The sequence below is a fragment of the Mandrillus leucophaeus genome, unplaced genomic scaffold (genome assembly GCF_000951045.1).
Source record: "Mandrillus leucophaeus isolate KB7577 unplaced genomic scaffold, Mleu.le_1.0 Scaffold314, whole genome shotgun sequence".
NCBI classification, from domain to species: Eukaryota; Metazoa; Chordata; class Mammalia; order Primates; family Cercopithecidae; genus Mandrillus; species Mandrillus leucophaeus.
Genome location: NW_012103299.1, coordinates 1,948,419 through 1,971,553, shown reverse-complemented (window position 1 = coordinate 1,971,553; position 23,135 = coordinate 1,948,419). Strand labels below are relative to the sequence as shown.

The following is a 23,135-nucleotide window of genomic DNA, read 5'->3' as shown; positions in this document are numbered from 1 at the left end:
GGTGTTATCATGACGGGGACAGAGGCCACGACAGCTGCAAGTGCTAAAGATTCCACCAGAGACAACCCAACCCCAAGACCAGGAAGAAAGAAGCAGCTCAAGAAACACAAGGAAAACGGAACACAGCCCCACAGCCCCCCGCACCTCCCTTGTCTCCACATGCCTTCCCGTAGCACTGGAACCATCTGCTCCTATCTCGTACCAGGAAGGAGCATACATCCAGAGTGGTCACCTGGCCGGGGCAGGGCAAACCAGGGAGCGTGTGCCGATGTAGAGGGGCAACCACACCCAGCCTGGCGCACAGAGCCTGTGAGGGAATAGGGCCCGTGGGGCCAGAGCCGCTGATCCTTCCGGCCAAGTCAGACGTCTAGATTCTTACATGAAAGGTGTGGATGTAGAAAGGGCCACACCAATGTATATAGTACAAAAAGCTTGCTGTTGAAGAATAACTTTCAAACCTTGTTTTTCCTCTGTTCTCACAGCACAGTCATCAACACAGAAGACGTCTGTGACCAAATGTGGGGGTTTTCCCCCTACACAGGCAGCGGACACCAGCTGTGTGTTCTCCGATTCAATTCCGACACTATCTGCTGGGAGACGGCATCAGATCTCACAGGCCGAGGGCTCAGGCCTCAAGACTGCGCCCCTCCACCCCACATACCAGTTGCAAGTCCAGGCCTCTGGACCTTCTGAGATACTGGCTTCCAGTTGGGGTTCCCAAGACCCCTGCTTTGAGTTTGGTTAACTTGCTGGAACCAGCTCACAGAACTCACGGAAACATTTACTTATGTTTACTGATTCATTATAGAAGATATTACAAAGGATACAGATAAAGCGATGTGGATGGTGAGGCTGGGGGAAGGGGCACAGGGTTTCCACGCCCTCCCCGGGTACACCACTCTCCAGGAAGCTCCACTTGGTCAGCTGTCCAGAGGCTCCCTGAACCCTATCCTCTTGGGATTTTATGGAGCTTTCATTACACAGGCATGACTGACAACCGTATATAGAGATGTGATTGGAAAAAAGCACACGGTCTAAACCCAACAAGCCCTGTTGCTCAGACCTTTTTTTTTTTGAGACAGAGTCTTGCTCTGTTGTCCAGGCTGGAGGGCAGTGGTGCCATCTTGGCTCACTGCAACCTCCACTTTCTGGGTTCAAGACATTCTCCTACCTCAGCCTCCCAAGTAGCTGGGACTACAGGCACATGCCACCATGCCTGGCTAATTTTTTTGTATTTTTAGTAGAGATGGGGTTTCACCATATTGGCCAGGGTGGTCTAGAACTTCTGACCTCGTGATCCACCCGCCTCAGCCTCCCAAAGTGTTGGGATTACAGGCGTGAGCCACCGCATCCAGCCTCGGACTTTTCTTGGCCTCTCTGTGTGGCATACCTTCCTCTAAGACCCCTCTGGAATCAGTCACTTGACCCACAATCGGATTAGAGTCCTGCCTTAGGCAGGTGACAGGTGACAGGAGAAGGTCAGAGAGAGAGACAGACTGTTTCCTGAGGCCTGCTCCTAAGGCCTAACTCACCCACCATGATAACAAAACATTGTAACAAGGGCTATGGGAGTTATGAGCCGGGAACTGTGGATGAAAACCAATATACATGCGATCATTTCACACCTGCAGTCCGCGTAGCCTATGGGCGTGGTTCACACATCTGTTGGCTGATACGGACTATGAGCGACACGCCTGTCCTGCTAGTTAAGATGCCTGGCTTGGAGTCACATCGTGAAAGCCACAAGCAGGTTTGGGACCCTCCTACACTGCTACTGTCTGCCAGCTGGGTTTCCAACCCGGGACACACTGTGGTGGCCAGCACCATCATCCCCAATGTCCAGCTGAGGAGCCTGGAGCTCAGAGGCACAAAGAGGCGTGTCCGGGGCCACACAGCAGGACGGGGTGCAGCCAGATTCCAATCCCACTCTGTGCATGATCAACTGAAGGAATGAGGGTGTGAGTGACAGGGTCGGGGCGGAGGGAAGCAGGGCTGGGAGGTGCCCGGAGAGTACTGCCGCAGAGGAAGGACACAGTCAGGAAGGGCCTGACAGGAAGGGCCACATGGAGATGCTTGGTGACATGGTGGGCAAATCCCAGAATGACAATCACCCTTGCTCCTGTGTATATGACACAGACAGCCCAGGCCGGCTGTTCCAACAGCAGGATCCCAGCAAAGCCCTCAGTTATCCACTTGCTGCTTCACAACTCCATCTGCTCTGGGCCACCAGCCGCACCCACAGGGTCACTGCCCAAGGAAGCAGTTGGACAGGTCCCCTGGCACAGGCCTCCTCACCACCAAACCCTGCCAAAAACATTCTGCCAGACAATGGCTCCTCAAGTGGAAGGGTGGGGGTCACAGACTGTGTCCTTTGAACTGTTCCCAGAGATGCCCAGAGAGGGGCACTGCAGGGGGCAGGAAAGAAGGCTTGGGAGCTAGGCAGACCTGGGCTGGAGCCTGGCTGTGACACATGGGACGAGCCACTTCACTCTACCTTTCTAACCCTTGGTCTTCACATCTGTAAAATGGGGGTGACAACATCTCAATCTCGGGCCAGGCATGGTGGCTCACGCCTATAATCCCAGCACTTTGGGAGGCTGAGGCGGGCAAATCGCTTGAGTCCAGGAGTTGGAGACCAGCCGTGTCTATACAAAAAAAACAAAAATTGGCTGGGCGTGGTGGCACATGCTTGTAATCCCAGCTACTTGGAAGGCTAAGGAGGGAGGACTGCTTGAGCCTGGGAGGCAGAGGTTGCAGTGAGCTGAGATCATGCCACTCCACTCTAGCCTGGGTGACAGAGCAAGAGAGAAGCAAACAAACAAAACTCAGTCCCACAGAACTGTGAGGATTTGGTGAGATAGTCAAGAAAGAGCCCACCCGGCACAGGCCTAGCACAGAAAACATTCCTGACGAGGCCAACTATCCATGTCATCATGTTGCTGCCTCCTTCCTTTTGTCACCACCCTCTGTCTCCTGATTCACCCTCTGGGTCAAGGAGCTGCCAGCCTCCTCCCCCACTTTCCTCCCTGAGCCTTAGGGTATCCCCTCTGTAAAATGGGCATGTCGATACAGTAATAATACACCCAGCTCCAGAGCTGCAGAGCCTGTGCAGACTTTAAAGTGCTTTACAAAGTACTCCTGTGTGTGTGCGTGTGTGTGCGTGTGTGTGCGTGTGTGTGTGTGCGTGTGTGTGTGTGTGCGCGTCCCAACAACCGGGTGCCCCAAAGGCCCAATACAGGCAGAGGGCAGGGGTTGGTGAGTGCCGGGGAGCCCCAGGAGGACCAGGTCCCCACAGCCCATGGAAAGGGTCCTGGCACCCAAAACTGCCAAAAAGGGCTGCCCCGGGCCAGGTAACCACAGATGCAGACTTCAGAACTGCAGGGGTACAAGGGATGGGATAAAATGGGCAGACTCTGTTGAAAGACCTCCTTGGGATCCCCCCTCCCACGCCCCTAGAGCTATGAATTAGGAAACAGGGCCGAGGAAAGGGACGGTGCTTGCCTCGGGTCACACAGCCAGTTGGTCCCAAGTCCAGGCAGAACCCAGGTCTCCTGGGCTGGGTACGGTGGCTCATGCCTGTAATCCCAGCACTTTGGGAGGCTGAGGAGGGTGGATCATCTGAGGTCAGGAGTTCAAGAACAGCCTGGCCAATATGGCGAAACCCCATCTATGCTAAAAATACAAAAATTAGCCGGGTGTGGTGGTACAGGCCTGTAATGCCAGCTACTCAGGAGACTGAGACAGGAGAATCGCTTGAACCCGGGAGGCAGAGGTTGCAGTGAGCCGAGATCGTGCCACTGTACTCCAGCCAGGCGACAAGAGCAAAACAACATTTCAAAAAAGAAAGAAAGGAAGAAAGAAATAAGAACTCACGTCTCCTGACTCCAGCCCTGAATCCCCTCTGCCATGCTGAGCAACTTTCTAAAATACACAGCACTGTTAGCTACTTCTGGGTGTCACATTCTCTTTACAGTTTTGGCTGTTTTGAGGTCAGATGTGCAATCTCTGTTGGTGACCAAGAGTTGGCCTCTGAGCCCAGGACGACAAGCCACAGAAACCCTGGCCAGCAATGTGTGGTCATGTGGGGACACATGTGGACAGCAGGCCCATCCCGTCCATGCCCTGTTCTTGATCGTGGGACCAGTACTTCCTCTTTGCAGAATGCTCAGTTTGAGGCAAGAAGTCACACTGAGAAAGGCCCACAGTCACTCCTTCAGGGAGGGTAACCACGGTGCCAGCCAACTTCCTCATCAGGAAGTCTTAGGGAGCGTTCCTGGGCTGGGTCACCCTAAAGGGACTTTGGCTGCTCTCAACAGACCCCTGCCCCACCAAGGGCAGGCACGTCCTGTCTCCTTTCGTCTTACCAATGCACATCTACCATGGACAGATTTCACGCCACGCCCCGTGCCAGGGACCAAAGAGAACAGAAAGCGAAGGAGAGGCACGATGAAGGTGACAGCTGATACTTACCGAAGCCTTTCTGTGTGCCCAGCCCTGTTGTAGACCTTTTCTATTTGTAAACAACTATTAGCTCAATTATTCCTGCAGGCACTACTGTGAAGATCCCCATTTTACAGTTGAGAAAACTGAGGCACAACGACAGAAGGAACTGGCTCTGGTCTCATGGTAAGTGGCAGGCAGGAGAGGGATTGCAAACCTACAGGCTCCAGAGGCTGACCTTTGCGTTTTTCTTTTCTTTTTTTTTTAATTGAGTCAGAGTCTCACTCTGTCACCCAGGCTGGAGTGCAATGGCACGATCTTTGGCTCACTGCAACCTCCGCCTCCCGGGTTCAAGCAATTCTGCCTTAGCCTCCGGAGTAGTTGGGATTATAGGCGGCTGCCACCACACCCGGCTAATTTTTGTATTTTTAGTAGAGACGGGGTTTCATCATATTGGCCACGCTGGTCTCGAACACCTGATCTTGTGATCCACCCGCCTCGGCCTCCCAAAGTGCTGGGATTACAGGTGTGAGCTACTGCGTCCGGCCTACCTTTGCATTTTTCAAAGCGAAGATCTGGCACCATTTCTGGGCCCCTGCCTCTCACCTCTGCAACCATCACCTCCTGAACACACACATACACATCTTGACGTACATGTTCAGAAGTTCACAGGCCCCTCGTTAGCCTATTTTTGGACTCCCCAGGCCAGGAGTCCTAGTTAAATGCCCTCCAGGGTAGCTAACTTATAAGTGTACTACAGGCTGCCTATAGGAAAAAAAATGTCTTCTAACACACTTTTCCGGAACTCTTCATTACCTACTTTCCTCAGTTTTGATGGAGACATGGGGTGAGAAACATTTCATTTCCTTTTAATTTTACAACAAGAAAAATAGTGCATGGCACACACCAATGACAAACAGCCCTCAGCCTCAGTATTGGGGCACGTTAGGGAGTGGTGAGGTCTGAGGCTAACTGGAGGGCACATCTGCCTGACGGGCAGTGGCTGTTCAGCCCCAGGCAGCTGCTACCATGCAGAAACATCTCCAGATCGTTCAAGGAAAGTTAGAGGCCAGGATTTTACGTGGAATCTGACAAAATGTTAGCAACAAATTTCTAAAAACATCATGCACACTAAACAAAATAGTGCCTGCAGCCCTGATCTGGCCCAGTTGATGACCTTGCTCTAAGGGTTCATACACATAGGTCGGGGGCCATGGCTCATAGCCTGTCTGGCGTGGTAGACACGTTGCCACACCCAACAGCAAGAGGCTGTGAGTGGTAGGGAGCAGTGCTTCTCAACCAGGGTGACCTTATCCCCCAGGGAACATTCGGCAACATCTGGAGAGACTTTTGATTGTACCAACTACGGTGGAAGATGGTACTGGCACCTAGTAGGTGGAGGCCAGGGATGCTGCACAACCTGCAAAGCACAAGACAGCCCCACCGCTAAGAATCTTCCCACCCAGAATGTCCACAGTGCCAAGGCTGAGGAATCCCAGGACAGACCAGAGCCCAAAATGTCAGGAGCTGCTCTGGGGGCCACTGCAGGAGCAGGGGCTGGGAGGAGGCCTGGTACCCCAACTGAGGCAGCATCTCTGTGCTGTTTTCTCTGTGGCCCATAAGGACTTCTACATTTATTTCAACAGAAGAGGATTCTGCAGCTGAAAACGCTGTGGCCCAGGTGTAGACAGTGAAAGTCGAGAACTAAGCCAGTGGGGGCAAGACCACTGGCCTCGGGATCAGGAGGGGTGGGTCCGAGACCAGACTCTGTCCCCCGCCGACTGATCCTGGATAAGTCACCCTGACCCTCATCACCTCATCCCCAAGAAGACCTTCCCCAAGCAAGCATGACCTCATGGGGCCTGGCCCAAATGGCCCCGTCTTGGGGCATGTCCCCCAGTAGAGGCCCTAAGATCAGGAGGTGAATTTGGGGGCTCCACACGGGACCAAGGCCGAAAGTAGTCCTCCTCAGTTTCCTCTCACCCTTCCACATCTAGCTGGCACTGACACACTACACAGCCCCAACCTGACACTCTCCCGGGAGGGCTGTGCCCAGGCTGAAGGCTTTGGCAGGCAAAAGGATCAGGCTATTACTCAACAGAATCCATTCATTTTCTTTTATTTCTGTTTATGGCAAGTGGGTCCTAGTTTTCCATTTAGGGAGGAAGACGAAGGTTTCTTTTTAAATAAATATATTCAGTTTCTGAAAAGTGAGTCACCTTAATATATATATAAACTATTCAGGAGGTAGAGAGAATGAATGAGTCTGAAAGACACAGCCCTATGAAGCCCTATTTTTTTTCTTTTCTTTTCTTTTTCTTTATCTTTTTTTTTTTCTGAGACAGAGTCTCACTCTGTCACCAAGCCTGGAGTGCAGTGGTGCAATCTCAGCTCACTGCAAGCTCCGCCTCCCGAGTTCACAGCATTCTCCTGCCTCAGCCTCCTGAGTAGCTGGGACTACAGGTGCCTGTCACCACACCCAGCTAATTTTTTTGTATTTTTAGTAGAGACGGGGTTTCACCATGTTAGCCAGGATAGTCTCAATCTCCTGACCTCATGATCTGCCCGCCTCGGCCTCCCAAAGTGCTGGGATTACAGGCGTGAGCCACCGTGCCCAGCCTGTTTTTTTTCTAAACAGGATCTCGCTCTGTTGCCCAGGTTGAGTGCAGTGGTGTGATCACGGCTCACTGCAGCCTCCACCTCCCAGGCTCAACCTCTAGAGCAGCTGGGACCACAGGTGCACACCACCACGTCCAGCTAATTTTTCATTTTTTGTAGAGAGGGGGTATCCCTGTGCTGCCCAGGCTGGTCTTAAACTCCTGGGCTCAAATGATCCTCCTGCCTCAGTCTCCCAAAATGCTGAGATTACAGGCCCACGCCATTATGCCTGGCCCCAAGAGGGTCTCATAAAGCACACTGTTATTGCTGATATTCAGCGGCGAGGACAGCAAGTTTCCATTCACAGGAAACACCCAGGAAGACTCCAAGGCTCCAGGGCCTTCAATGCCAAGCAAAGGACTAATTGCCTCGGTAGTCAGCAGTGAGACAGATGCCTGGGCAGGTAAACCTGCTGAAAAAAGCGTCTGACCAGGGGAAGCCTGGGATAGAGGGCCTTTTGAACTTGACCTGTGCTGAGTCTCCAGGGCGGGTGGGGGTGCCTTCCTCACTCTCAGCTGATGTCCTCACCCACCCTCACCCTGACATCCCTTTTCTTATCATTTGGGGGTGACATGATGACAGCAAAGCCTCAGAAAAGCTCACCAGGTCAAAGGCGGAGAAGCCAGAAGAGAAGGGGCTGCAGGAAACGGAGGACTCGGAGGGGGTAGTGAGAATGAGAAGACAGAGCTGGGGGAGAGGGGAGACAGGGACAGTGGCATTTCCCACGCACCCACTCTGCACCAGACACTGCTGCCCGCATCCAACCTGCACTTCCCCCTTAATCCTTCAGTGCTACAGGCAGGGTTTTATCATCATGGTCCCCGTTTCAGAGATAAAGAAACAGACACTCAGAGATGAGCTAAAATCCCAGTTAGTGCCAAGAACCAGGACTGGACCCAGTTCCTCCACCACGTGGCAGGGAAGAGGAGAACAGAGTCAGAGACTGATCCCATTAATGGCTGCGGGGAGGGCAGGGTACCCGGCTCAACAACCCCGGAGGTTTCCCAACACCTACAGTGAGGTCACAACTCCACCCCTGACCTCGGCTCCTACCGCCCCACCCTGGCTCCCTCAATGTCTCTGAAGGCAGTAGGCATGCTCTGGCCTCCGGGCCTTCATGCTCGTAGTTTTCCCGATCTTCCCTCGACCACTCCCTCTCAAACACCACCTCCTCAGAGGGGCGTCCCCTGGCCCACAACCAAAGTGGCTTGTCCTGTCCCCGGACCACACCTCCCAATTTTGTTTTTGGTTTTTTTGCTTTTTGTTTTTTTGAGACAGAGTCTCACTCTGTTACCCAGGCTGGTGTGTAGTGGTGAGATCTCAGCTTACTGTAACCTCCGCCTCCTGGGTTCCAGCAATTTTCCTGCCTCAGCCTCCCAAGTAGCTGGGACTACAGGCGCCCGCCACCATGCCTGGCTAATTTTTGTATTGTTAGTAGAGACGGGGTTTCACCATGTTGGCCAGGCTGGTCTTGAACTCCTGACCTCAGGTGATCCACCCATCTTGGCCTCCCAAAGTGCTAGGATTACAGGCATGAGCCACCATGCCCAGCCTACTTCCCGATTTTATATCCATCCTGATCACTGCTGGAGTTCTGTGGTCATGAGCTGTTAGCTGTCTCCCGCATGTAGACTGGGGGCTCCATGAGGATGAGGAGCGTCTCCCCTTGCTCACTGATGAATCCCCAGCCCTACAACGGGGCTTTCCACTTAGCAGCTTCTCAGCAGCATGTGCCAAGGACAGTCTAGCCTCCGTTCACGCTACTCTGCCGCTCTCCCTCCACCACGCGCCAGCCGCAACACCTTCTGTGGGGTCCTCTGCAGGCTCCTGCCTCAGGGCCTGTGCACTTCCGATTCCCTCTACCTGGCACTTTCTGCCCCCACACATTTGGAGGTCTGCCTCCACTTGGTCTTTTGGCTCTCAGCTAAAATGTCACCTCATGAGAGAGGCTTTCTCTGTCCATCGTGTTTACAGCACCTGCTCCTGACCCCACCCAGGAATGCCTACTGCATCTCCCCACTAAGTTTTCTTCCACTCACTTGTCAGTTGCCCAAGTCCTCTCATCTACTTCTTCACTGGCTTTCACACCATCTGTTTCTGCCACTAGACTTTGAGCTCCGTGAGGCCAGGGGCCTTCCCAACTCTGTTAGCGACATCGAGTTGGCAGCTTGAAACTGACCATAGTGGAGATATGTACATTCAGAAATGGGCCAAATGCCAGACCCAGAGCTTTTCTTCCCAAAGAACTCACTCTCGCTCCTGTAATACACGGTGGAAAAGAGACCACCGCTCCCCACCTCGCCCTTGAAAGATTTGCCCAGAGGCCAAAATCTGGCTCAGGGCTGGGGGTGGAGGATGGGGGTAGTGATGAGCAGAGGACATTCACCAGGTCAGCCCAGGCCTTCTTGCAGTCACTCATTTTGGGCCCTGGTTGTCATCTACAGTTTCATTGTCTATGCCGTCCAATACAGGAGGCACTAACACACGTGCTACTGAGTGTTCGAAATGTGGCAAGGGTAGAGACCTAAATGTATTATTCCATTCTCTTCTAATTCATTTAAATTTGAAAACTGAGACTTGGTTCAGTTACTGGGAAATGTTTAAGAATATTGGAGGCCGGGTGCGGTGGCTCAAGCCTGTAATCACAGCACTTTGGGAGGCCGAGACGGGTGGATCACGAGGTCAGGAGATCGAGACCATCCTGGCTAACACGGTGAAACCCCGTCTCTACTAAAAATACAAAAAACTAGCCAGGCGAGGCAGCGGGCACCTGTAGTCCCAGCCACTCGGAGGCTGAGGCAGGAGAATGGCGTGAACCTGGGAGGCGGAGCTTGCAGTGAGCTGAGATCCGGCCACTGCACTCCAGCCCGGGCGACAGAGCGACTCCGTCTTAAAAAAAAAAAAAAAAAAAAAGAATATTGGAACAATTTGGGTGTGTGAATCTACCTTTCTCGACTATAAGACATCTAAACACAGATCAAGGATTTCTGATGAAAATTTAGCTCCTGAATTGAGATGCGCTAAGAGTATAAAATACACACTGGATTTGAAGACTTGGAATGAAAAAAGTAAAATAGCTCAATAACTGTTTATATGGATCACATGTCAAAACGATCATATTTTTATATACTGGGTTAAATAAATTATATTATTGAAACTAATTTCATCTGTTTCTTTTTGCTCTTTTGGATGTGGCTGTTAGAAATATAAAATGATACACGTAGGCCGGGCGCAGTGACTCATACCTGAATCCCAGCACTTTGGGAAGCCAAGGCAGGCAGACCAACTGAGATTGGGAGTTCAAGACCAGCCTGACCAACATGGAGAAACCCTGTCTCTACTAAAAATACAAAATTAGCCAGGCGTGGTGGCACATGCCTGTAATCCCAGCTACTCGGGAGGCTGAGACAGAAGAATCGCTTGAACACAGGAGGTGGAGGTTGTGGTGAGCCGAGATTGCGCCATTGCACTCCAGCCTGGGCAACAGGAGCAAAACTCCATAAGAAAAGAAAAGAAAAGAAAAGAAGAGGAGAGGAGAGGAGAGGAGGGGAGGAGAGGAGAGGAAAGGAGGGGAGGGGAGGGGAGGGGAGAAGAGAAGAGAAGAGAAGAGAAGAGAAGAGAAGAGAAGAGAAGAGGAGAAGAGAAGAAAAGAGAAGAAAAGAGAAGAAAAGAAAAGAAAAGAAAAGAAAAGAAAAGAAAAGAAAAGAAAAGAAAAGAAAAGAAAAGAAAAATGATGCATGTGGCTCACATTATAGTTCTACCGGTCTAGAGCATTTTCGCTTGTTTTTCTCCAACTTGCACCACTTGATATTCAAAAGTGGAAGTAGTGATAAGGAAGTACAGACGGATTTTGCCATGATTACAAATTCTGAACAAAAATGAGCTAATCTTGTCAAATTGCACATGGGGTGGGGTGGTGAATGACCTCCACCCCACTCGGGGGAAAGTCTGTCCCTGCCAGCCATGGCTACAGAAGGCACTCAACACACTTGGGGAACAGCCAGTTTCTCATCCCAAAGTCCCTGAGAGCAGACCCCAGGTTCAGAACTGGTTTTGTCAAAGATATCAACATGGAAAAGTTGGCTCCTAGAGCCACACAGAAGCCCAGGCCTGGTCACAAGATGGGCCTGAGAACCATCACACAGAAGGAAATATCAAAGGGTTGGTGCATCCTTCAACCTGTATTTCTGGACTTCTCCCTTCTACACTTCTGCCCATTTGCTGGTCCCTCTACTTTGACAGCTCTTCCTTCTCTTATCTCCCCCAGAGGACTCCTATGCATCCTGCAAGACCCCATTCAAATGTCCCTTCCTCTGAAGCCTCCCTTGACCAGATGATGTTCCACATCACATCCTTGGGCTCCTGGCCTAGTCTATTCTTACCACTTCTCAAACTGCCTCAAGTTTTTCTCTTGTCCTCTCAAACTGGACTTCTTTCTATAACACAGAATATGCCTCTCCCCTGCAGAAAAGTACCACTAGGTCTCCATTACCAAAGACGGTAATTCTCAAGCTTAAACGCGCTTCAGAGTCACTTCGATTGCTGGGCCCCACCTCAAAGTTACTGACTCAATGGGCCTCAGGAGGGGTCTGATAACCTGCATGTCTAACAAAGTTCCAGCTGAGGCTGATGTGCTGATCCAAGGGTTGTACTTTGAGAACTACTGCAGTAAAAGATTGAGGGCAAAGTCTTCACTTTGGCATGCGGGGCCTTCTACAACATGGCCCCTAATTACTTTACCACCCTTATCTTTCACCACCTGCTGCCCTGGCCCTAGACTAACCATCTCCCAAACGTGCTGAACCTTTCATGCCTCCACACCGCTGCCCATGCTGTCTCTCCTGTCTGCCATCCTTTCCCCCTCTTTATCTACCCAGCTCCAGGGCCACCTTCTTTGATCTCAGTGTCTAAACGGCAAATTGGAGAAGGTAGTGCCTTCTACAAAGTAACAAATGCAGGCTGTCAGGGCAGCTACAAAAGAGGAGGGTAAGAAATGGTCTTGGCCACAGCAATGGGCCTGGAGGAGAAAGCACCAGCCTAAAGTGACAACTTAGGGACAGAAAAGTTTAGTGTATTTATTTAAATAACAGCATGACAGTCACAATCTACTTACAAACTGTGTTTGGCTCTATCTGGTTTTCCAGCTCTGCCACTTGCTAGCTGTGTGGCCTGGGGAGCAGCTCACATAGCTTTTTTGTTTCTCATTTTCTCTTGTAAGATGGGATAAAAAGCAACAACCTCACAGAATGAAGATAAAACCACATAATGCAAGTGAAACTCACAGCAAAAGGCCCAGCACACAGTAAACTCTCAATAAATGCTAGCTATTATGAGTAGTATCTTTGGACCTGGGAAAGTTATGAACCTGGTATCCAGCCACAATCAATAACAGGAATAGAAACATAATAGATATTTTTCTTAATGGGTACAGAGTCAGCAGTCCAACAAACGCTGTATGCACACAGAGGAAGATGAATGGACAGGAAAGTGGGTGGCTGGGTGGGTGGGGGAGGTCAATGGGAGATCTCCTTTGGTTAATATCAAAAGTGGCTCTGTGAGGCCAGTTTGTCAATAGACACTTAAGAATCTTAAAAATTCTCACCAGGCACAGTGCCTCATGCCTGTAATCCCAGCACTTCGGACAGCTGAGGCGGGTGAATCTCCTGAGGTCAGGAGTTCAAGAAGAGCCTGACCAAGATGGTGAAACCCCGTCTCTACTAAAAATATAAAAATCAGCCGGGCATGGGGGTGGGTACCTGTAGTCCCAGCTGCTCAGGAGGCTGAGGCAGGAGAATTGCTTGAACCTGAGAGGTGGAGGTTGCAGTCAGCTGAGATCACGCCACTGCACTCCAGCCTGGGCAACAAAGTGAGACTCCATCTCAAAAACAAAAACAAAAAAATCTCATAAGAAAACTCTCAAACAAGAATACAAAACAAATCCAAAGGTGTCCATCACAGAGTTGCATATAACAGCAAAAAAAAAAAGAAAGAAAGAAAGAAAGAAAGAAAAGGAAACAGCCTAAATGCCCAAGAATAGAGAAGGGCACAGTCAGAAGATAGATTTCTTTGGAAGAATTCAAAAAAATGAAGAGGGCTGGGCATGGTGGCTCACACCTGCAATCCCAGCACTTTGGGAGGCTGAGTGAGGCTGGCAGATCACCTGAGGTCAGAAGTTCGAGACCAGCCTGGCCAACATGGCAAAACCCCGTCTCTACTAAAAATACAAAAATTAGCTGGGCGTGGTGGTGCATGCCTATAATCCCAGCTACTCTGGGCGTGGTGGTGCATGCCTATAATCCCAGCTACTCAGGAGGCTGAGGCAGGAGAATCGCTTGAACCCAGGAGGCAGAGCTTGCAGTGAGCCAAGATCACACCACTGCATTCCAGCCTGGGCAACAGAGCGAGACTCCGTCTAAAAAAAAAAAAAGAAGTTGAGGGGTGTTGCTGAGTTTGGAAGACAGGGCTTGAAGCTGCATCCACACTGCTAATCAAAGGGTGAGGATGCTGATGGAGAATAGGGGACTGGTAAAGAGCCCCCGCCTTTTTTTTTTCTTTTTTTTTTTTTTTTGAAACAGATTCTCACTCTGTCGCCCAGGCTGGAGTGCAGTGGTGCTATCTCAGCTCACTGCAACCTCCACCTCTGGGGTTCAAGCGATCCTCCTGCCTCAGCTTCCCAAATAGCTGGGACTACAGGCACATGCGACCATGCCCAGCTAATTTTTGTATTTTTAGTAGAGATGCAGTTTCACCATGTTGCCCAGGCTGGTCGAGTCCCCTTCTTTAGTACAGCCATCGAGAAGGATCTCCATGTAGCAGCTGTAGCAGTAGCAGAAGAAGTGCTACTGTGACAAATAATAAAACAGCCAACACTTACCTGGGCTCTTACATGTGCCCAGCACTCTTCTAAGCACGTATCATAAATTAACTCACTTCATCGCAGTAATCGCTCTATGAGCTAGGTACTATTATTAGCCCCACCTTACAGGTGGAGAAACTAAGGTATGGAGAGGTTAGGAACTTGGTTAGGATTATTGAGCTCGTAAACAGCAGGGCTGGGATTCGAGGCCAGGCAGTAGAGCTTTCTGCTCCAAATCACTGGTGCTACTCCCAAGGGGGAGGCACCACAGGAAGGGGAGAGCAGGTGGCCAGGAGCTCCCTACTTCACCATCTCCTTGCCCTAGCCCTCGCCCTCAAAGCAGATGCTGAGAAAAAGTTGAAGAGTTCAGGACCAGGCTAGCTCCAGAGCACCAGGCCATGGGGGCTGAGCCGGGGCAGGTGGGGCGGCAGCCTCACCCACAGCTTCCCGTCGTGATAGTAGGCTCCCAGGAGCTTCACGATGTAGGGGTGGTCACAGGTGGCCAGGATCTCAATCTCCACGATGTAGTCCTCCAGCTCCTCCTCACTCTTGGTTTCAATGACTTTGGCCGCAGCCAAAGTACCCGTCTCCTTATTCTTGGCCTGCAAAGAGGCAATACAGGAGGTCAACAAGGCATGCTCAGCAGGAAACTGACCTCTGGACGTGAGCCCGGAGCCCTGCACGAGTGTGAAAACAGAGGCCGGATGTCCAGATGCTGAATCGGGACGTACATTGTTCTTAACAATAGCCAGTGCCACACATCATTTCTGTACTTAATAGTAAGTATAATACACCCCACAACACTATGGAATAAACAAAAATACAAGAATGAGACAGTTCTACAAATACCAACATGGAAAGACTGTTGATTTGGTCAGTAAAAAACAACAACAAAAAAAACCCCAAGTCATTGAACAATAAAAATGGCACAATACTTTTGCATAAAAAAATGGAAAACTACGCCTTCATACATGTTCACAAGCGTCTGTGAACGCATGGAAAACTCAAGAGAGATACTGCCTGACAGCAGGCTGGGGAGGGGCCAGAAACAGGGAGGCATTCAAAGGGTACTTTCACTCTGTTTAAAATTTAAAATCTAGGCCGGGCACAGTGGCTCACACCTGTAATCCCAGCACTTTGGGAGGCCAAGGCAGGGAGATCACAAGGTCAAGAGTTCGAGACCAGCCTGGCCAACACAGTGAAACCCCCTCTCTACCAAAAATGCAAAAATTAGCTGGGTGTGGTGGCGTGCGCCTGTAGTCCCAGCTACTGGGGACGCTGAGGCAGGAGAATCGCTTGAACCTGGGAGGCGGAGGTTGCAGTGAGCAGAGACCACGCCATTGCACTCCAGCCTGGATGACAGAGTGAGACTCCATCCCAAAAGAAAAAAAAATTTAATCTGTTTTAAAATATGTTTTTTGTTGTTTTTTGAGATAGAGTCTCACTCTATCGCCCAGGCTGAAGTGCAGTGGCACAATCACTGTTTACTGCAGCCTCCACCTTCCAGGTTCAAGCTGATTCTCCTGCCTCAGCCTCCTGAGAACTGGAACTACAGGTGTGTACCACCACACCTGGCTAAATTTTGTGTTTTTAGTAGAGACAGGGTTTTAGTATATTGGCTGGGCTGGTCTAGAACTCCTGGCTTCAAGTGATCTGCCCATCTCTGCCTCCCAAAGTGCTGGGATTACAGGTGTACGCCACTGTGCCTGGCCTAAAATTTGTTCAAATTTTTAACAGGAATGTTTGACGTGTTTATTTGCAACATTTCATATGTATTAACAGTCGAATGAAAAGGCAGTCTGAGGAAGTGCCCACCACTACAGTGGAACTGTTTCGTAGATGCACGTCACCTAGACAAAACAAGTGTCCCTTATCTGAGGAATAAGAGGGTAAGAAAACTCCACACACACTAAGATGGCTATAATTTTAAAACATGGAAAACAACAAGTGCTGGTGAGGACTGGAGAAGGTAGAAGCCTTGTGCATTGTTGGTGGGAATGTAAAATGGTGCAGCCAGCGTGGAAAACAGTTTGCCAGTTTCTCAAAAGGTTAAACATAGACATACCCTAGGACCTAGCAATTCTGCTCATAGGTATACACCCCAAAAAAGCTCAAAGCAGGGACTCAGGGAGATATTTATATACTCGCAGTAGCCAAAGTGTGGAAACAACTCAAGTGTTCATCAATAGATGAAAGAATATTTGGGAGGCCGAGGCAGGCAGATCACTTGAGGTCAGTCAGGAGTTCAAGACCAGCCTGGCCAACATGGTGAAACCTCATCTCACTAAAAACACAAAAATTAGCCGGGTTTGGTGGTGTGTGCCTGTAATGCCAGCTACACAGGAGGCTGAGGCAGTAGAATCACTTGAACCCAGGAGGCAGGGGATGCAGTGAGCTGGTATCATACCACTGCACTCCAGCCTGGATAACAGAGTGAGACTCCACCTCAAAAAAAAAAAACAAAAAGAGATGAATGCATAAACAAAATGTGGTATATCCACACACTAAAATATCCCACCAGAAAAAGGAATCAAAAGGAAGGCAATTCTGACACAAGCTACACGGATGAATCCTGAAAACATTATGTAAAGTGAAATAAGCCAGACACAAAATAATACATATTGTATAATTCCACTCACCTGAAGTAGCCAGAGTAGCTGAAATCATAGAAGTGCAAAGTAGAATAGAGGTTTCCAGGAGTTAGAAAGGGGAAACGGGGAATTATTGTTTAGTGGGTACAGAGTTTTTGTAGAGGATAAAAACTTTGAGGTGTAGACAGTGATGATGGCTACACACTTGTGAATGATTTAATGCCATTAAATTTACACTTACAATTGGCCAAAATGATAAATATGATGTTCTGTATATTTTACCACAATTCAAAAGAGAGAGAAATAACCACATAAATGGAGCAGGCAATCCCACCCCATTGCACACAGGAGCTGGCGTCTGGGAAATGGGAGGTGAGGACCCACAGCTCCCCACGGGTCGTGCGACGGCGTCAGTGGGGAATGCTGCAGCAGGCACCTCACCCACTGTGCTGCGTGGGGTTCTGGTGTTGAACAAGTACACACGGCTGGGCGCAGTGGCTCAGGCCTATAATCCCAGCATTTGGGAAGCCGAGGCGGGTGGCTTGCTTGAGTCCGTGAGTTTAAGAATAGCCCAGGCAACAGAGCGAAATCCCGCCTCTACAAAAAAAATAAATGCAAAAACTAGCCGGGCGTGATGGCATGAACCTGTAGTCCCAGCTGCTTGACAGGCTGAGGTGGGAGAATCGCTTGAGCCCAGGAGACGGAGGCTGCAGTGAGCTGAGATCTTGCCACTGCACTCCAGCCTGGGTGACAGAAAAAAAAAAAAAAACAGCCAGGCACAGTGGCTCATGCCTGTAATCCTAGCACTTTGGGAGGCCGAGACATGCGGATTGCCTGAGCTCAGGAGTTTGAGACCAGCCTAGGCAAGATGGTGAAACTTCGTTTCTACTAAAATACAAAAAATCAGCTGGGCATGGTAGCAGGCGCCTATAATCACAGCTACTCAGGAGGCTGAGGCACAAGAATTGCTTGAACCCGGGAAGCAGAGGTTGCAGTGAGCCAAGATGGCACCACTGAACCCCAGACTGGACAACGAAGCAAAACTCTGTCTCAAAATAAATAAATAAATAAATAAGAAAGAAAGAAATCACACACACACACAAACACATTTCCCTACAAAGTGGCCCCTAGCCAGGTGCGGTGGCACATGCCTGTAATCCCAGCACTTTGGGAGGCCAAGGTAGGCGGATCAGCTGAGGTCAGGAATTCCAGACCAGCCTGGCCAACAAGACGAAACCCCGTCTTTACTAAAAAGTACAAAAATTAGCCAAGCATGGTGGCACATGCCTGTAATCTCAGCTACTCAGGAGGCTGAGGCAGGAGAACTGCTTGAACCTGGGAGGTGGAGGCTGCAGTGAGCTGAGATTGCAGCACTGCACTCCAGCCTGGGTGACAGAGACGCCATCTCAGGGGGAAAAAAAAAAAAAGGCCCCTAAAAGCCCGCTGCTCATCTGGAGACCTTAACCAGCAATCTATTGCAAAGCACAGGGAAAACGAGCTCCTCTGGACTGAATGAACACATCAGAGCTTAGTCTCCACCACAGCGCCTTCCTAACGATAATATTGATCATGCTCCACCCTTGCCTTCCATAACAACTCTGGAACCTGACTACACCCGGAATTCCGGCTGGCCAAGTTATTCCTGCACATCTAGCGCCCATGGACGACAATGTGCATTCATTCCTGTCATCACAGGGACCTGAGGCTTGAGGTTTCCCCCATTCCACAGATGGACGTGCATGTCCAGGTTTAGAGGGGAAATGTGATTGGAACTACGGGAGTGGCACCAGAATTTGCATCTGGATCCTCTAACGTCAAAATTCTCCAAACTTTAAGCCACCGTACAAGGTCTCCCTATAATCTCCACCACTTAGAAGCCTCTAAGACCAGATGCCAACAGACACTTAACAGAGCACTACTGGGCCAGCCCTGCACAGGGCGCCCACAATACAGACACAGAGCGACCCTCTCACAGCCCTCTACTGAGAGTGACGAGACAGCATGCTTATGATGGGATGAGGGAGAGGGCACCTAACCCCACCAAGGAGCCTTCTGGAAGGAAGCAACAGGCATGGTGGCTCACGCCTGCTATCCCAGCACTTTGGGAGGCCAAGGTGGGTGGACTGCTTGAGGTCAGGAGTTTGAGACCAGCCTGGCCAACATGGTGAAACTTCGTCTCTCCTAAAAATACAAAAAATTAGCCGGGCGTGGTGGTGCACGCCTGTAGTCCTAACTACGCGGGAGGCTGAGGCAGGAGAATCACTTGAAACCAGGAGGCGGAGACTAGAGTGAGCCGAGATCACGCCACTGTACTCCAGCCTGGGTGACACAGTGAGACTCCGTCTCAAAAAAATAATAAAAAAAATACTGAGGAGTGGAGCAAGCAGGCAAATTCTCTGCACATTTGCTTTCTGTACACTCATTCTCAGTTCAGATCAGTATTTCTTTCATCAACTGAGCTGCAAAGTCCCCAGGATCCCATGTAGTGATAATAATATGTCATTTGTTATGCAGTACTAGTCTGTGCTGCTTATATGTGTTAGTGCATTTATCTACTGGACCACCCTACAATATGGTGCTATCAGTATCTCACAGACAGATGAGGAGACCCACCCGAGGCAGAGTACCCGAGGAATGAGGCGGCAGAGTGGGCTTGGAACTAAGGCAGTCCCATGCCCAGGTGTGCACACTCTTGGTGGCCACATTCTTCCTCCATCCACGTTCCTTGCATGCCAGAGTCTGGGATGCCTCCCGTATCGGGCCCAGGAGCCCAGTTCAGGGAAGGAAATTTCATGATGGGCCATTTTCCAGAGCCAGTCCTTGTCCTAGGATTTACCAGCTCACGTGGCTCTAACTCTGTGGGGTCTTCTCCCCTAAACTCAATTTTGACAGTTTGTTTAGGCCAGGTACGGTGGCTCACGATTGTAATCCCAGCACTTTGGGAGGTCGGGGAGGGGGGATCACCTGAAGTCAGGAATTGGGAGCCCGCCTGACCCACACGGTAAAACCCCATCTCTACTAAAAATACAAAAACTAGCTAGGCAGCGTGGTGGGTGCCTGTAATCCCAGCTACTAGGGAGGCTGGGGCAGGAGAATTGCTTGAACCCGTGAGACAGAGGTTGCAGTGTGAGCTGATTGCGCCACTGCACTCCAGCCTGGACAACAGAGCAAGACTCTGTCTCAAAAAAAAAAAAAAAAAAAAAAAGCTTGTTTAGAATGCTTTAGCAACCTATCAATTATGTTACTCAGTGCGCTCACTCGCTCTCTCACTCGCTCTCTCTCTCACACACACACACACACAGAGTCTTAACTGATTGTGTCCCTGCCTTTTCATTCCTTGTAAAGCTGATTTTTGTACATCCCGACCAGAGGTCTGGCAAAGAATCCTTTCCTTCTGCACACATTCCTCTTTCTCTTCCTACTCCTCCTCTCCCTCCTCTCCAAACCCAGAAGAGAGGTTAGGCCAGCTCTGCTCCTTTCCTGAGAGGAAGGTTGAGGGCTTAGTGGAGTGGCTAGAGCCGGGCCAGTGACCAAGGCAACTACCTTGACCATGCTGAGCTGGCCAACGGCCCCCCTTCAATCATTCATCTTTGAGTCCTGAGAGCTGGAAAGAAGGCCACATGTCACCTTTACCTGGGTTTCCTGAAAAGGGATGTTTTCTCCTGAGGGTGGAGAAGGCCCAGGGGGGACCATTTTCCAGGAGTGCACAAACCTTGCCTTGCCCACCATCCTGAAAGGCAGCATTGACCAGACAGCCAGGCCCCAGCCAGTGCCAGTGTCAACACAAGGCACACCCGCTACCCAGCACCTCACTCAGATTCCACAGAGACCAGAACCTGCCAGACAGAGGTTAGTAGGAACCGTGGACCAAAAAGTGACTTGGCCAAAATTAAATTCTTTCAAAGCCTCGTTGAGGCAGCAATCCATCACCTTGAGGCCACAGGGGATGTAATACTGCTGATGATAAAAACAGCTGACACTGAGTGCTCTCTGTGTTCCAGGACGGGACTGAAACGGAATTTCTCACTTCATCCTCCATCTAGCCCTTAAAGACAAATATGATTGCCAGTTTACAGATGAGGAAAAAGATTCAGAGAGGTGGGGTGATGTGCCTCAGGTCACACAGCGAGTAGGGGTGGAGGGTGAAGGCTGGATCCAAATTCAAGCCTTCCTTAGCTCTAAAACATTTCCCCCAAAGACCTTTCCTGAAGACTATCCAGTACTCCCCGTTCTTTCTCCCTTTGTTAAAGATGAATGACAATCACAGCCAATAGCAACCACTCACAGCAAGGGAGTGCCTGCAGCTCAGGAGTGCTCAGGCAGCCAGAATGTCATCCGCCAATACACCTTGAAGGCCAGCGTTAGCCTTGCTGCCCATTTCCCAAGCGAGCAGACTGAGGCCTGGGAATCCAGCAGGACTGTGAGCTGTCCCAGTGGCCTCCTGACTCCCGGCCTAGTGTTCACTACACCACGCTGCCGGGAAGCAGCTTATTCCCTATTCATTCATTCAACCATTATTTATTTGGCTAAATTCTAGTGAACAAGACAAGCAGTTTCTGCCGAGGAAAATTTGCATGAGGGAATCACTGCCCTCCCATATCATAATTCACCCTTCCCTGATTTTTCTTCAGCAGAGGCCAACTTGCCCTCATTTCCAGTCCCTAAACAACAATATCTAGAAGTGGGTAGGGACTCATCTTGGCCAATCAGAATACTGCACTCCTTCTGGTCACAGTGATTGGCTCAAGAATAGGCACGTGGCCAGGTGCGGTAGCTCACACCTGTGATCCCAGAACTTTGGGAAGCTGAGGCAGGTGGATCACCTGAGGTCAGGAGTTTGAGACCAGCCTGGCCAACATGGTGAAACCCCATCTCTACTAAAAATACAAAAATTAGCTGGGCGTGATGGCACATGCCTGTAACCCTAGCTACTCAGGAGGCTGAGGCAGGAGAATCACTTGAACCCAGGAAGCAGAGGTTACAGTAAGCCAAGATCACGCCATTGCACTCTAGCCTGGGCAACAAGAGCAAAACTTTGTCTTAAAAAACAAAAAAAACAAACAAACAAAAAAATTGGCACGTGATCAAGTCAGCCAATGAAATGCATTCTCAGAACAACTGCTGAGACAGCCGACATTGCTGCAAGCCCTCCTTGACTTCTAGCCTCCAGCCTAAAGCCATCCTGCCCCTAAGAAGGCCTGAAAATCAAACTAGGTCTGAGGCGCTAAAGCTGAGAGAGGACATGAGAAGACAGTTTGATCCCTTCAATTAACTTTTACAACTGTCTATTAAGGGTTTGATTTTATATATAAGAAAACCAATGCTTAGAGAGATGAAGTCGCCTGCCCAAGGTCACATAGCAGGTTCAAAGGATTAGGAATTGAATTCCGGCCAGTGTGGGTTCAAATTCCATGTATCTGACAGTTTTGCCAGAGATGCCTGCATGTTCTGCAAAAGTCCCGTCTGGTCCTCAGTCTCCCCACTATATGGGGGAGGATGGATGGTGAAATGATGTCCAGCTCTCTTCACGCTCTGATGAGGGCCGTCTTAGGGAGCGGGTGAGTCTTGGAAAGCTAAGGGTGGTCCAAGTAGATGAGGCCCATGTGGGAGTTGGCAGGCAAGGAACAGCATAAAGAACAAGTGGCTGTCTATGACCTCTGACGTCCGTCTCTCCCACCAGCTGAGGCAAGGCCGGGTTCCAGCGCACGATGAGGGGAGCCTCGGCCCAGCCTTCCACTGCTGGCCGGCAGTGACTAACGCCTCAGCCCACACCCTTGTGAGCAGATACACAGTGGCCACTTGTGTTTTCTGGCCCAAGCACCTCTGTGGGAACAATCCTCCCTCTTGTGCCCGCAAGGGGCCCAGCCCGGAGGAGGTGGGGACAACCCTCCCACCCGGGGGCACTGCTTCACCCAAGGGGCCCAGTCAGCCCAGTCAGGGGCTGGGGGCTTCCTGAGAGTCAGCCACACAGAGGCCAGCAGGGGACCCACTCCCAGGCCATCCCCTTCCCTCCTGACTGCCCACGGATCGGTGTGTTGCTCCCGCCTCCTCCCGGGAAATAACGGATATCACAGACTTCAGGAAAATGAGAAAACTTTAGCCACCCCTCCTTAACCCAGCTCCCCAACCCTACTCTGCAGATGAGGAAACTAAGTCCACCAAGGCGAATGCGGAGACCAGGGTCCAATCTGTGACACTTGTCTCATCTGTGACACAGGTATGTCTCAAGAAGAGTAAATGAGAACACAAGAGCAAAGAGCCTAGAGGGGCCTGTTCCTGGGGGCACCCCTAACCTCAGGCCTGGGAGCCGCTGGAGCTGCTGGGAAATTGACCCTGGGGCTGGGGAGCAGTAGGGGACTTGGCCAGCATCCATTCCCCCTTGTGGATTCAAAACTCTAGTTGCCGGTCGGGCGCGGTGGCTCACGCCTATAATCTCAGCACTTTGGGAGGCCGCGGTGGGCAGATCATCTGAGGTCAGGAGTTCAAGACCAGCCTCAACATGGAGAAACCCTGTCTCTACTAAAAAAAAAATACAAAATTAGCCAGGTGTGGTGGTGCATGCCTGTAATCCCAGCTACTCGGGAGGCTGA

The 23,135-nt window shown here is 50.5% G+C and overlaps 1 protein-coding gene across 1 annotated transcript in view; it reads right to left on the bottom strand.

Moving 5' to 3' along the window:
* Nucleotides 1–23,135, bottom strand: part of STK10 (serine/threonine kinase 10) — a 167,303-nt gene that overhangs the window by 121,848 nt on the left and 22,320 nt on the right. The window contains exon 2 of the mRNA XM_011987725.1: nucleotides 14,392–14,556. Coding sequence (XP_011843115.1) covers nucleotides 14,392–14,556 — 165 coding nt within the window. The remainder of the gene's footprint in view (nucleotides 1–14,391; nucleotides 14,557–23,135) is intronic.